Source organism: Notothenia rossii (assembly GCF_949606895.1).
Source record: "Notothenia rossii genome assembly, chromosome: 7".
Taxonomy (NCBI): domain Eukaryota; kingdom Metazoa; phylum Chordata; class Actinopteri; order Perciformes; family Nototheniidae; genus Notothenia; species Notothenia rossii.
The window spans coordinates 4,127,356-4,141,087 of record NC_136905.1 but is presented as its reverse complement, the minus strand read 5'-3'; the positions used below and the strand labels follow the sequence as shown (position 1 = coordinate 4,141,087).

Genomic DNA, 13,732 nt, shown 5'->3' with positions numbered 1-13,732 from the left:
TTGAATAATAAATTCAGCCTTTTTCTAAACATCATTTTCTCTCCTCAGCTCCTGGATAGATCGTCCTGATTCTGCTGACGGTCACTGTGCAATCTCTGTCGTGAGCAGAAACAAGTGGGTATCAGTGCGCTGTGGTGAGAAACGACGATGGATCTGTCAGAAGAAGGCTTTAACTCTCTCTGTTTAAACAAAGCAGTCATACTAAGAAGGTTACTGGAAACTCTTTGAAAAGAAGATGAATTACTTGTGAGTAAAAACAATTTCAAAACAAAAATATTAAACAAAAAAAGGATAAAACAGTAATTCCAGAAACGTTTCACAAACTCGATACAAACAACAAAACACAAAAGTTAACTCATAATGTGGATTATTTTAAAATCGATGTGCTTTTAGTTTGACCTAATTTCTATGGAGCTTGATAAATTAATGCAAATATGTATTTCTTTAACATTGTGATGGTGTTTTTATTAGTTATGGATGGTTCAAATAGTTATACTGTTTTGTGTGAATAATGTTATTCTGTTGTTTTAGAGATGCAACGCTTAAACTCTGCAGATTATTGAAAAGACTCTGGACCATTTGATTGTATTGCTTCTGCCGGCCAGCAGAGGGCGCTGCATCACTTGTTCTCAATACAATGTTCCAGAGTCTGATAAATAACTATTTTTAAGATTCAAGATTCAAAGGTTTATTGTCATGACATTTAGAAACTACGGTGTAATTATGTAAAGTATAAACAAAATGTGATCTCAGGTTCCTTAACAGTGAAATTAACAAGACATAAGAAATACATATAAAAAACAATACAGATAGAAATAGTGCAAGCTCAGGTGTTTAATAGTCTTCTGGCCAGTGGGATGAAACTGTCCCTGATGCTATTCTGATGATGCACAGTTTATGGATGATTTGTATCTATCTGTATTTTTATCTATGAGCAATGTCTTGTTTAACTCTGTTGTCACCAGTGAATAAATGTGCTGCCACACATTGTTGTTTTTGTGTTTTTCTTGAAAACATCAGTGCTTTAATCAAGTCTGGAGAAACAATCTTATTCATGGTGCAACCATTTGGATGAAAATAAGATAGAAGGAGATCAGGCCTCAATATTCAGTCACTCTGTCAACATCAGCACCAGCAGAGTTTCAGAGAGGGACAGGAAGTGGAATTGAATCGAATGAAAAACTGCAAAAACTAAGGTGACAAACGCTGATCGACAGCCAAACATTGGGGTTGTGGGATTGGTGTGTCAAGGTCTCTGAGGAAGCATCATATTGTGTATTTTGTCTTTATCAAATGAAGCTCCAGTGTTTTTTCCTGGTTTTACATTAAAGTCAAAATATGTTTGGCTGTTGTTCTGTTTCTGACCATCAAACAAGCCCAGTGGTAGGCAACAGACACCTCAACTTAACCCATAAGAACGCGGACCCATTTCTGCTTTTGGGAAAATTAAGGGGAACATAATTTAGACTAAATAGACCACATAGTAACCCCCCTATTGTCAAATATCTGAAATGTGACATATATGTCACATTGGGCTTAAATGGTCAAATAACTCTTATTTATGAGGATGATGGTTTAAATTAGTTTGAACATTCTTTGAAGAATAAAGAATATATTAACTAAATATAATTGAATCAGCTAAATTAACTGAGCAGATCATAATCATATATCTAATTGTGCATATATTTCACTCCAGGGTTTACTGTGGAAGTTTAGGGTTAAAGTCCCGATGTGACACCAGTGTCACAGCGATGTTTGTCTCATTTGTTTCATATCAATTTGATCAAGAAATGTTTCCACAACAGGCTAAATGTAATAAAGGTGCATCAAGACCACACTGACCATTGGCCTGTGTGGGTGGAGAAAAAGGGCCGGTGCAAACACCCTGGCTGTAAGGGTGAAAGTGCAGTGATCAAAGTGTGTCACGTACCCGTGCTTCACTGCTGACAAGAACTGCTTCATGAACTTCCACAATACTGAGTCTATTTTGTCAAATGGCAAAATAAAGTTTGATGAAAGATGCCTAGGCTCTTTGCGTATTTATTCCTAAAGGTTGTTTCACAATGGTACAATATTGCCTGCAGGCAACATTCAGACATGTAATCTTGTTAAAATATAAAAAATAACGATTTTCACATTTTAATTGGCATGCAATTTAACCTGTTGAGGCTATTTAGTATTTTCCATGTGTTTTTAAATACATTTTGTTCCAATTTGAAACAATAACTCTCTTTTCAACCCCAACCCATCAGAGATTCTTCCTCCCTCACAGCATTCAAAACAGCATTCAAAACCCACCTGTTCAACACTGCATTCAACCACTGACCCCCCCCCCCTCCACCCCGATTTTCTGTTTTGTTTATCTCTTTTTGTATTTCTTTGTTTTTTTTTGTTGTCTTTTCTTAATTCTCTGTCAAAGCGTCTTTGAGTTTCATGAAAAGTGCTATAAAAGTCCCATGTATTATTATTATTATTTTTTTCATAACTTACCATTATGGTACAGTATTGCCTCCAGGCATCACACCCCAAAAAGTACCCCCAAATAATTATTTATTTAAAATTTCTTTAGATTATGTTTATTTGTTCTATTATATGACAAAAAAACACTCCAAACATTTTTTGCCCAAATGGCATCACAGTGCGTACCATCGAGGGTTTTAATGAATTTTAACTGAACAATAACTGAATGAGTTTGTGTCACTCTGAGACCAGCAGGGGTACCAAATCTATGCAGACTGCTGCAATAACTATATTAATTAACTGTCTCGTCGATGTTTGTCTAAATTAATATGGTATTAGCAGTCAATCACTGTTATGATTCACATATTCAGTGTTATTATTAAAAAAACTATATTTTTTGGAAGAGTTAATGATGAATGTTCCTCAAGATGCTTGCTCACCCTCCTTCAAATTTGAAAGACAAGTAATTACTATCATATATCAAAAGAATCAAAAGAACAGTCCAGCGCCGCACAACTTCATTGCAAACAGTTACAACCTTGACTTTACATTAGAAAGAACAAACATTAAAGAAGTGACTAACTGCATCAGTTAGGGTTACTAAACGTGTATTCAGCAAAAACATAAACATCGCTGCAGTAAGTTATTTTCCAGTGGAAAGCCCTTACCTACTGGCCTCGTTAAATCAAAGTGGTTACTTTTTTTTGGCTGGGCAGTGAAGTTTTACACACCGTCTTATTTGACTTTCTCAGGACTTAAAACAAAAAATATATATATATTTACACACGTAAGGTCATCATCTTAACAGTTTATTATGCTCATCGACTCATCCGTGAGCAGAGCATCAAGTTGGCATGCCTATAACAGCTGAATGTGGCGATTACCATCTTGCTCAGCAAAACGCCTCACAAACTTATTAAGATTAAAAGCTATGGTGCATTTTGATTCAATGCTGAGTACAGCCTGAAGAACATATCGAGGATTAAAAAACTAATGTCACAACAGGACTTAGAAAAGCTTGTCCATGCTTTTATCTTTAGTAGACTCGACTACTGCAATAGTGTATTCACAGGGCTGAAAAAAAAATCCATCAGAAAGCTGCAGCTTATTCAGAACGCTGCTGCACGTGTCCTCACTAACATTAAAAGAGTGGATCACATCAGTCCGGTTCTGAAATCTTTACATTGGCTTCGTGTCGGCCAAATAATTGATTTTAAAGTAGGCTACTATTGCTAGTTTTTAAATCATTACATGGTTTAGGACCAAAGTATATTGTTGAACTCCTACATAATTACGAGCCATCAAGGTGCCTCAGGTCTTCTGGGACGGATCTTCTATCGGTTCCGAGAGTAAAACCAAAAGATGGAGAGGCAGCATTTAGCTGTTATGCCCCGACAATCTGGAACAAACTACCCAAATCATGCACGTCTGCAGAAACGCTTACTATTTTTAAATCGAGACTAAAAACATATCTCTTTGCCGCTGCTTTTAATTGAGCTGCTCATATTCGCACTACATTATGCCTTTTAAACATGTATTGTATACCTGTGGTGTTTATCTTTTATTATTTTTATTATGTTTGCTTTGTAATGCCTGTTGTAAAATGCCATTATATATGTGTTTTTACTGTATGTATTCCTAAAAAGTATTTTAATTTGTTTTGTAAAGCACTTTGAATTGTCGCGTATAGAAAAGTGCTATATAAATAAACTTGTCTTGCATCCAAACTTGACAGGCTCTTCTCTGTCATTGTAGACCGCAAATACCTCATTCCTTCCGTCTACTTGGATCCGAAATGCTTCTCGTTTTGCGCTGTCCCCTCGTTCAAAGGAAATCGCCGCCAATCATATTTCCAGGCTCGCGCCAGGGCCGGGGGAGGGGTTACAAGGCGCGTCTTGTGCTGCATTCACTTGCACTCGGAAATTAGAGATTTTCTCTCATAAATGCCCGATGAGCCACAACTTTTCCTTCAAAACAAAGCTGCCAACTGGGGTGGCAGCTGGGGTGGCAAGGCATTTTTCTGAGGTGGCAGCTGCCACCCTGTAGAACCGCCACTGGAACCACATCATCTGCAAAAAGCAGTGGTGCAATCCTTAGTCCACCGAACTGCAGACCCCCCCCCCCCCCCCCCCCACGACTACGCCTCGAAATCCGATCCATGTATATTACTAACAGGATTGGTGACAAAGCGCAGCCTTGGCGGAGGCCAACCCTCACCTGAAATGGGTCCGACTTACTGCCGAGGACCCGGACACAGCTCTCACTTTGGGAGTACAGAGATTGGATGGCCCTGAGTAGAGACCCCCTCACCCCATACTCCCGCAGCACATCCCACAGTAACTCCCTGGGAACCCGGTCATACGCCTTCTCCAAGTCTACAAAACACATGTAGACTGGATAAGCGTACTCCCAGGCCCCCTCCAGGATCCTTGCGAGAATAAAAAGCTGATCCGTGGTTCAGAAACCCATCCATTTAAAGTCTCTCTTTTCTAACGTGGTGCTTGCCCTGCAGGAAGTGTACCATATACGATTGCTGGTCTTATTTTTACATTTGCCTTGGTGATGGCCGTGCTGCTGCTAACCAGGAAGCTGATGAAGAGAGGACAGAGTAAGACACACACACCGACTGTCTTCAATGCTGGTTCATAGTATAAGAACAATAATATTTTGACCTCTACATAGCGGACAATATACATGAAATATAACAACATAGGATGCACTGCAGTAAGTGTAAGCACTAGGGATGTGCATCTCCATCACTGAGGCCGATGCGATGCGCATCTCGATACGTTGCCTCGATACGTTGCCACGATACGATACATTAACGATACCTTTGAAACACCAGGCAATGCGATACGATACGATTCATCCCTGTTGCGATACAGTTCGATACGATTTGATTCAACATTATGCGATTCGGGGCGATACGATGCGATTCAACACGATGCAAAAATAATGATACTTCAATATGGTACGACAGAGGATTTTTGTTTTATTCCTTATATTCAGCAAATCTTACATTAACAAAAAAGTGCTTTACATATTTGGTACTGCACGTCCCATCATGCCGTTTATTTTGTTACCTTTAAAAGCTCTCCAGAGTACAATTGTATAACACTTCACAGTTAAACAATGTAAGGATGCATTGCTCATGATTAACAATGTGCAAATAACAGCTACCATAGAGCAATGCCCATACAGCTGCCAGCCTGATGTGCTTAACACTCAGAGGCTAACTCACCAGTGAGCAGAAAGCAGTGGTTTCTATCTGAACAATAAAGAAAACAAATAACCTTTCACAAACAGGTATTTCATAACTGCTTACACTAAGGAAGACATTTAAATTATTATTGGCCGTCACAGGCTGCTGTAAGCTAAACACCTCTCTCTGACAGAACACCTCACTGAGTGATTTAACTCATATGTCTCACTTTCAGGTTTCTCTTTTCAGCCGCAGACCCCACGTCGCCTCTTTATGTGCGTCGCTAAGTTCCTCGTACTACTTGTGTACTTTAAAGCGGCTCGGCATCGTTAACAATTTGCGAGTGATTTTTCAAGTTGACCGTCTGTAGTAATAGTGCCGCGCACATATACCATCAGGACGTTACTGATGGGGTGCGGCTGCGGAGTGATACTGTGTGTATGCAAGTCCGCATCTAGGACGGATCTATGTATCATGGCTGTAGACCTGTTAAGTAATAAAGATACCTCATACAAAGGTCTACGGATACCTTATTACTCTCCATGACCTGCGGTCAACTATATAGCATAAATGACTATTACACCGTCTTTCTTGAACAATCCGAAGTGTTGCCAAACGTTTGATTTGTAGGTATTTTTCGGTGCGCTGTGGTTCTCTTTCTCCTCAACTTCCGTGTGTGTTGATAACTGAGACTCTCGTTCTCCGTAGTGGCGAAGCAAATATCAAAGATCGTCTCTGATGAGCGTTGACAAGATGAGGGGATTTTATATGAATGAATCGTTTTTTTACCGATGCAAAGACGCTACGCAATCGATGCATCGCGAGTTCAACCCGGTTCAACCAAAACTGTAGCCGATGTGCACTCTTTCAACCGGTGCACTCGCATCTTGAACGTTTATGCCGGTGCACCGATGCGAATCGGTGAATCTTAACATCTCTAGTAAGCACCTATCCAGGAAAGCCACTGTTCTGTAAACACAGAATTGCTTAACATCAAATGATCATTATTTTGGTCAGGTTTATAAACAAATGCATTTTTCCCAGGAGGCCTTGATGTCAGCTCCCCACACGAGGACATATACAATGTGAGTTCTTGCCATTTTGAATCTTTAAATATGTTCATGGCTGTTTCTGTTGGATCTTCAACACATGCTTAAATGCTTCCTCAGCTGTTTTTCTGTTTGTATCCTGTTAAGAACTTCTTAATCTCTGGATCAAGTCACACAAAAAAATCCCAAATAATAACGTAAATATAAAATATTCTATTTTGTTTTAATGGATTTGCTTACTTGGCTACAACAGGAGACATCGATACATATTTTTGAAAACACTGCAAATACTACAACAAATATGATTGATTTCAACTAACCTCGTACAGTTGGTGAAATCTGTTGAAACAACACATTTGAATAAAGTCAACATAATAGTTTTTCAGTGTATATCTCTATACCAAATGTCATGGATATCCATCCAATAGTTGATCAGATAAAAATTATAATGTTATTCTGGCTAAAAGAAACATGGTTTCACGGGCTTCCGGTTGACCGCGAGAACGAAATGGCTGCGTAAGTCTTGAGCTCCCCGACAACATCCCACTATTATTACACATTAAGTCATTTCATGCCGAATTATCTGTTGGAAAGCTATAAGAATGCCGGAGGCAAAGGGAAAATCGACTAAAACGTTGAAAGATGAAGATATTAAATCCATCGCCGAAGTGGTGAGGACCTTGCTACGTGAGGAGTTAAATGCTAGCCTCGATCGAGTAGCTAACAAGATTGATGCTATGCACTCAGAGCTAGCAACTGTAACGACAAGGATTGCTTCAGCTGAAGGAGAGCTGGATGCTTTGAAAAATAGCTCCAAGAAAGATTCTACCGTCCTTTCCACCGTTCAAGAAAAGATGCTGGGTTTCGAACAGAAGATAGCGGATCTTGAGGACCGTAATAGGAGGTGCAACATTCGGGTTTATGGTCTACGCGAGGACGCGGAGGGTGACGCCCCGGTGCAGCTTCTGGAGTGCATGATACCCACTTGGTTCCCCGCTCTGAAGCAACTTAAACCTGAAATAGAGCGTGCCCACAGAATCTTCCGCGGCGGTCCCCCTACGGAGGGAGAACGGCCCCGGGCTTTTATCTTCTGCCGTCTACGCTTCTCCACACGCCAAGCTATCCTCCGTGAGGGGAGGAAACACCCCCCTTCAATCGGCAACAGAGCTCTCTGCTTCGCTGCTGACTTCAGCGATTATACAGCTAAACGCCGAAGAGCATTCTCACGGGCTATGGCTTTGGCACGGGAAAAGGGAACTGATGCTTTCTTGATTTACCCTGCCACTCTCAAGATTAGAATGGGTTACTCCACTCATCTCTTCGCTTCAGCCGTGGATGCGGAGCGGTTTTTGGAGAAGCGACCTTCTCCTGGTCGCCTCGTTGACGTCCCGGCGGAGCTGGGAGAGGAGCAAGCTGCACCGATGACCATTTCACCGGATCATAGCGACCCTCATGTTGGCAATGAGTAACAGGTTTGCACATCAAGATCGCCCAAGCCCTGTGGCTGTAAACTGACTACTGTGACTATCCATGGAAACTATATGCGGCTAGCTGTATTAGCGGCGTTAGCGCACCCGGTTTCACGTGTTTTATAATGAACCTGTACACACGAAGCAGGCTATTCTGGGCCTGTAGCAATACTGTGTTGACTATGTGTGGCTAGCTATGTTAGCTCCGTTAGTGGGCCGGCTTAATCGATCTACAAGGGATTCTTTTTTCCCCTCTCTGTTCTTTTGGGACTGTAGCTTTGGCACACTTCCTTGTTAAATGCAGTAATCTTTATTAGCTTTGTCGGTAACGTTACGCCCGGTTAACAGGCAACTACTGCATAAGTACACTTGACTTGGTAAACTCAGTTATATCTGCTACATTTATTTTTGATATGTTCTTGGGGTTAGGTTACTGTCGGTCTGCTAGTTGAGTTACTACATTAATAATTTAATGATTCGTAGATCCCTGGCTGTACATTTACATTGTTTTTTATGAGCATGTAAGGATATTTATATTTGAGGATATATAGATTTAATTTCGTTATTTTTATATACGCACTATTATTAGATGTTATTACACATCTTTAGCAGCTTTTGCTATCCATGTTAAATTTGTGAGACCTGCTAGTTAGATTTTATGGCTTCCCACTAGCACATTTTTCGGGTTGATGTTAACATGGGATGTTGTTGGGCTCAATTCTGTATAGCCCTTGGTTCTTATTCTGGTTGCGGACTGTTTGGTTCTTTTTGTGGGAGGGCCAGTTGGGGGTTTAATAGCCTATCCTTTTATTTTTTGTCATATGTGTGCATGTTTTTGTTTTTGCTTTTACCTTTTTGCTCATGGGTTTTTTGGGCGGGATACCTCAGGTCCTTTCGACAATTTCTGTTCATTCCTTTTATTATTATACTGGTACACACTGCTCACCTTTATAAATGGCTAATTTAAACATATTGGTTTGGAATACGAGGGGCCTTAACGCTCCACATAAACGCACCAGTGTTCTAGGCTTGTTGAGGAGGAAAAAGGTGGATTTGGCATTACTGAGTGAAACTCACCTTCTGAAGACTGACGCCGGAAGACTGGCTGACAAATTCTATCATGTCATAGCATCTTCTTCTGCAAGTACTAAAATCCGGGGAGTGACCATAGTGGCTAAGCGCAATTTAAATATAAAAGTTTTAAATGTATGGGCAGACACAACAGGCCGGATAACTATCGCAAAAGTCAAATGTTCTAATAGGAAAATTGCGCTGGTCTCAGCATATGCTCCTAACTCATTTGAGGGAGATTTCTATAATGTCCTCACTGCCGCCATGTTAGAGTTGACAGACTACTCGTTTATAGTAGGGGCTGATTTTAATGCTGTATGGGACCCAGCTATAGATAGATCAGGAGCCTCTGAGACAACAGACCAAAGGAGGGCTTCTTCCGCCCTGCGTGCATGGGCTCATGAAACAGGGCTAGTGGACCAATGGCGCCTGATTAACCCCTCTTCGAAAGACTTTTCTTTCTTCTCCTCCAGACATAAGACCTTTTCTAGAATCGACTACTTGTTCGCCTCACCCCATCTCTTTGACAGCACTGATGTTTCCATGCTGCCAATAGCTCTCTCCGATCACAAAGGCATCTTACTCTCCGCCTCACTAAGAAGACTCTCTTCCCGGACCCCTAGGTGGCGATTTAACACAACTTTGCTAAAAAATTATGATTTTTGTAAACAATTTAAGGCAAAACTCACCGAATTTTTTGAGTTTAATGTAGGATCTGTCGAAGATCCTAGGATATTGTAGGACTCAATTAAGGGATTTATCAGGAGCAATTCAACACTATTTGCATCTAATCTGCGAAAGGCTCGACTCTCCAAATTGGAAATATTAGAAAATGTGTACGCTAATCTGAACGCTTCACTTCAATCGAATTACATTGAACAGCTTAATTTAAGGTTAAAGGTAGTTAAGAAAGAAATCAACTCAATTCTTAGACAGCGATCCACATTTTTTATGCACAGGACAAGACAACACTATTACTTCCACGGCTCTAGGCCTAGTCACCTGCTGGCTATGAAAATTCGTGCTGATGAACACTTCGCTGACATCCCTTCTATCAAAACCCAGCAAGGGGAGATAACCACCGACCCTAAGCGGATAAATGCTGCATTCCAATCCTTTTATTCGGAATTATATAGATCTGAAATCACTTTTGATAAAACTAAATATGAGGCTTTTCTTAATAAGCTGGAATTCCAAACAATTGGCTGAGGCTATTACCTTGGAGGAACTTAAAGCAGCGGTCCTTGACATGTAAAAGGGTAAGGCGCCTGGGTGGGACGGCATCCCCCCAGAACTCTGTTTGACCTTCTGGGACCTTTTGGGCCCGCTGTTGCTTTCCATGATTGAATTTTCAATAGAACGGGGTAGTTTTGCCAGAGATGTTAATACAGCTCTTATCTCTTTACTTCTAAAAAGGGATAAAGATCCATCTGATTGTAGCAGCTACGGGCCCTTAAGCCTACTTGGTGCCGATCTTAAAATGTAAGCGAAGGTCCTGGCTCATCGCCTACAGAAGTTTATGACATCTCTAGTTCACTGTGACCAAACCGGTTTCATAAAAGGTCGCCTAGCCTCGGACAATCTCAGGCGATTGCTGCACATCATTGACACTAGCAAAGATGATAAAACACCAGCGGCTGTATTATCTCTGGATGCTATGAAGGCTTTTGATAGGCTAGAATGGTCATACCTATGGGCTGTTCTAGAGTCTATGGGATTAGGTAAGGGGTTCATCCATATGATCAAAGTACTTTATTCTGCCCCTTCAGCAATGATTTTAACAGGCAAAACTATCTCGTCGCTTTTTTTACTGTAGCAAGGTCATCCAGACATGGCTGCCCCTTGAGTCCAGGGCTCTTCGCCCTCTCGCTCGAGCCACTGGCCCAATTTATTAGACAATCACAGGATATGATCCCCATTGCTATCCAAGGCTCGCTTCATCACATTGCCCTCTACGCGGATGATGTACTGATTTTTATGCGGAAACCCTCAACGTCTACAACTCGTCTGCTTAGTGTAATAGAAGAATTTGGCAACCTATCAGGTTTTAATTTAATTGGCCCAAGTCTGCCTTTTTGCCTTTCAACGACGCTGCCAAATCAGCTATTCTCCCTGCAAACATTCCTGTGGTAGAACATTTCAAATATCTTGGTATTGAAATATTCCCAAACCTTAACAAGACTATAAAGAACAATTATACAGACATGTACAACAAGGTTCTCCAGGACCTCAATAGGTGGTCGAGCCAGCCCAATTCACAATTCACCTTTATCGCCCCCCAATGGTCATTGGCAGAAACTACAGTCGGCAATATCAAAATGTATTTGGAACCACAAGCGGCCTAGACTCAAAATGTCCACTACTCAACGAAGGAGGCTTAATGGGGGGCTGGCAGTACCACATTTTAAATTGTATTTCTGGTCCTTTTCATTAAGACCTTTGATTAATTGGTTTGACCCCCAAGCTGTGGTTTCATGGCGGGCTTTGAAGAGAAGTTAGTCTCCCCATGGAGACTTCAGGACATAATTTACACAAACATATCTATCAAACGATGTCAGCTTAGGTTCGGCCCTCTGATTACTCATGTAATTCAGACTTGGCGAAATGCACAGAAATGATGCGCTATTCAATGCCCCTGGCATCTCAATTTGCCAATATTTAATAACAACCAATTACTCATCGGGCGGAGGCCTATTAATTATTCCCAATGGGGGAGGAAGGGTCTTCACACCTTGGGAGATATTTACAGTGACAGTGGTCTCCGCTCTTTTCAGGATCTTAAAGGCTGTTATGACCTTCCAGGCACCTCTTTCTTTTTTTATCTACAGCTTAGGACAGACCTAAGGCTTATGGGGTCCCGTGGGATCAACAACTAGCACGGCATCCATTGCACATACTCATCACTGATAGAAGAATATCCAGGGGCTTTATCTCTATGTTTTATACTCACCTACTTGAGTCCTCTTATGGTGAACTTCCCTTAGATAGACTGTGGAGGAAGGATGTCCCAGAATTGAGACCTGATTTTAACTGGGATTCAGTCTGGTCTAACATTCGTCAGGCGTCTCGCAATCCCGACCACCAACAAATCCACCTGAACTATGCGCATAGAACTTACCTGACACTCAGACGGCTGAATATGATGGGTCTTCTGGCAGATGCTCGGTGTACCCTGTGCTCCATGGGGGCTCCTGGTACATTTCTCCATATGTTCTGGGAATGAATCCGCCTGTTGCTCGCTTTTGGAACGGGGTCTCCTCTAAGTTTTCCGACATATTTTCTTTGACTGTACCTGTATCTGTGTCTGCTTTTCTTTTAAATGACTTATCTCAGCTGCCGGCTACTGGGTACCAGAAAAGACCTCTCTATGCTGGCCTTACGGCTGCCAAGAAATTGGTTGCTATGAGGTGGAAACAGCCCGACAAGCTCTCAGTGACCTGCTGGTTAGTAATGTTTCTTGACGTAGTCTACATGGAACTGTCTACTGCACGCGTGATTGGAGTTAAGGAGTCCAATATCGGTTTATGGGTGTCGACAGCTCAAAAATTGAAGGAGCGGATCTAGCTATCTTAACTGATATAGTTGTTTGCAGTCATTGGTCCTGAGAGGTCCTGGGATTGGGGTGGGAGGGTTTATTTATTTTTTAATCTGTTTTATTAATGAACCACTAAAGAGAGGTTCAGACACATAACAAAACATGTCAAGTTTATCCAAGGCTGAGAAGACATACCGTATGCAGCCTGTACTTTTTATTAAAAACTGATTTTGAACAGAGTTGATGTATTTGTGATCATACCTGCTTGTATGTACTTACACAATAGGTGTACTGTTCTCTCTATGTGTTGTACTGTCTCAGTGTGAACATAGATTAAACAGCCAGCAAAACTCTTTTGAGAGCCAGGGAATGAGCAGCCATGCTCCTTCATTGACTTATTTGCAGTCCACTGACCATCAAACGGAGTGAAACTATAAAATATAAGTTACAAGGCACTTCATGATCTCATACCTGCAAGTGTAACATACACAGATTAACACATAAGACCGCTAAGTTAAAAGCCCCTGTCACACTGTCCCGAAATTGACACCCAATGGACACATGAAAAAGGAAATGTTCAAATTCGGCTCTGATCGTAACAACATCGGGCCATTCGTGAGGGCATCTTAAGCCATCGTATCACCGCCGGTGGAGTTTCTCAGGCTCCGGCAGCAGCTTCGTGAGTGGTGACTTCGTAAGGCACTCGTGAGGGCATCTTGTCAAATTGTGTCATCTTCGTGTTATCATTGGTGCCATCGGGCATTCACCCTCACTCTGATCGGGGCGAATGCCCGATGGCACGAATGATAACACGAAGTAACGACGATTTGACAACATGCCCTCACGATGGCCTTACGAAGGGCAAAATTGACACACAAATTCAACACAAAAATGAACCTTCGCAAGGTCCTTCGCAATTTTGTGGCATGCCAAAGATTTTGCCACT

The 13,732-nt window shown here is 41.5% G+C and overlaps 2 protein-coding genes across 2 annotated transcripts in view; one reads left to right on the top strand and one right to left on the bottom strand.

Annotated features, from left to right (window-relative positions):
- The window catches only part of LOC307012826 (C-type lectin domain family 12 member B-like), an 85,685-nt gene extending 84,700 nt beyond the window's left edge, over positions 1 to 985 (top strand). Inside the window, exon 8 of the mRNA XM_079640018.1 lies at positions 49 to 985. Coding sequence (XP_079496144.1) covers positions 49 to 187 — 139 coding nt within the window. The 3' untranslated portion in view covers positions 188 to 985. The remainder of the gene's footprint in view (positions 1 to 48) is intronic.
- Positions 1 to 13,732, bottom strand: part of LOC307012812 (uncharacterized protein) — a 197,646-nt gene that overhangs the window by 28,292 nt on the left and 155,622 nt on the right. The gene's annotated exons all lie outside the window — the stretch shown is intronic.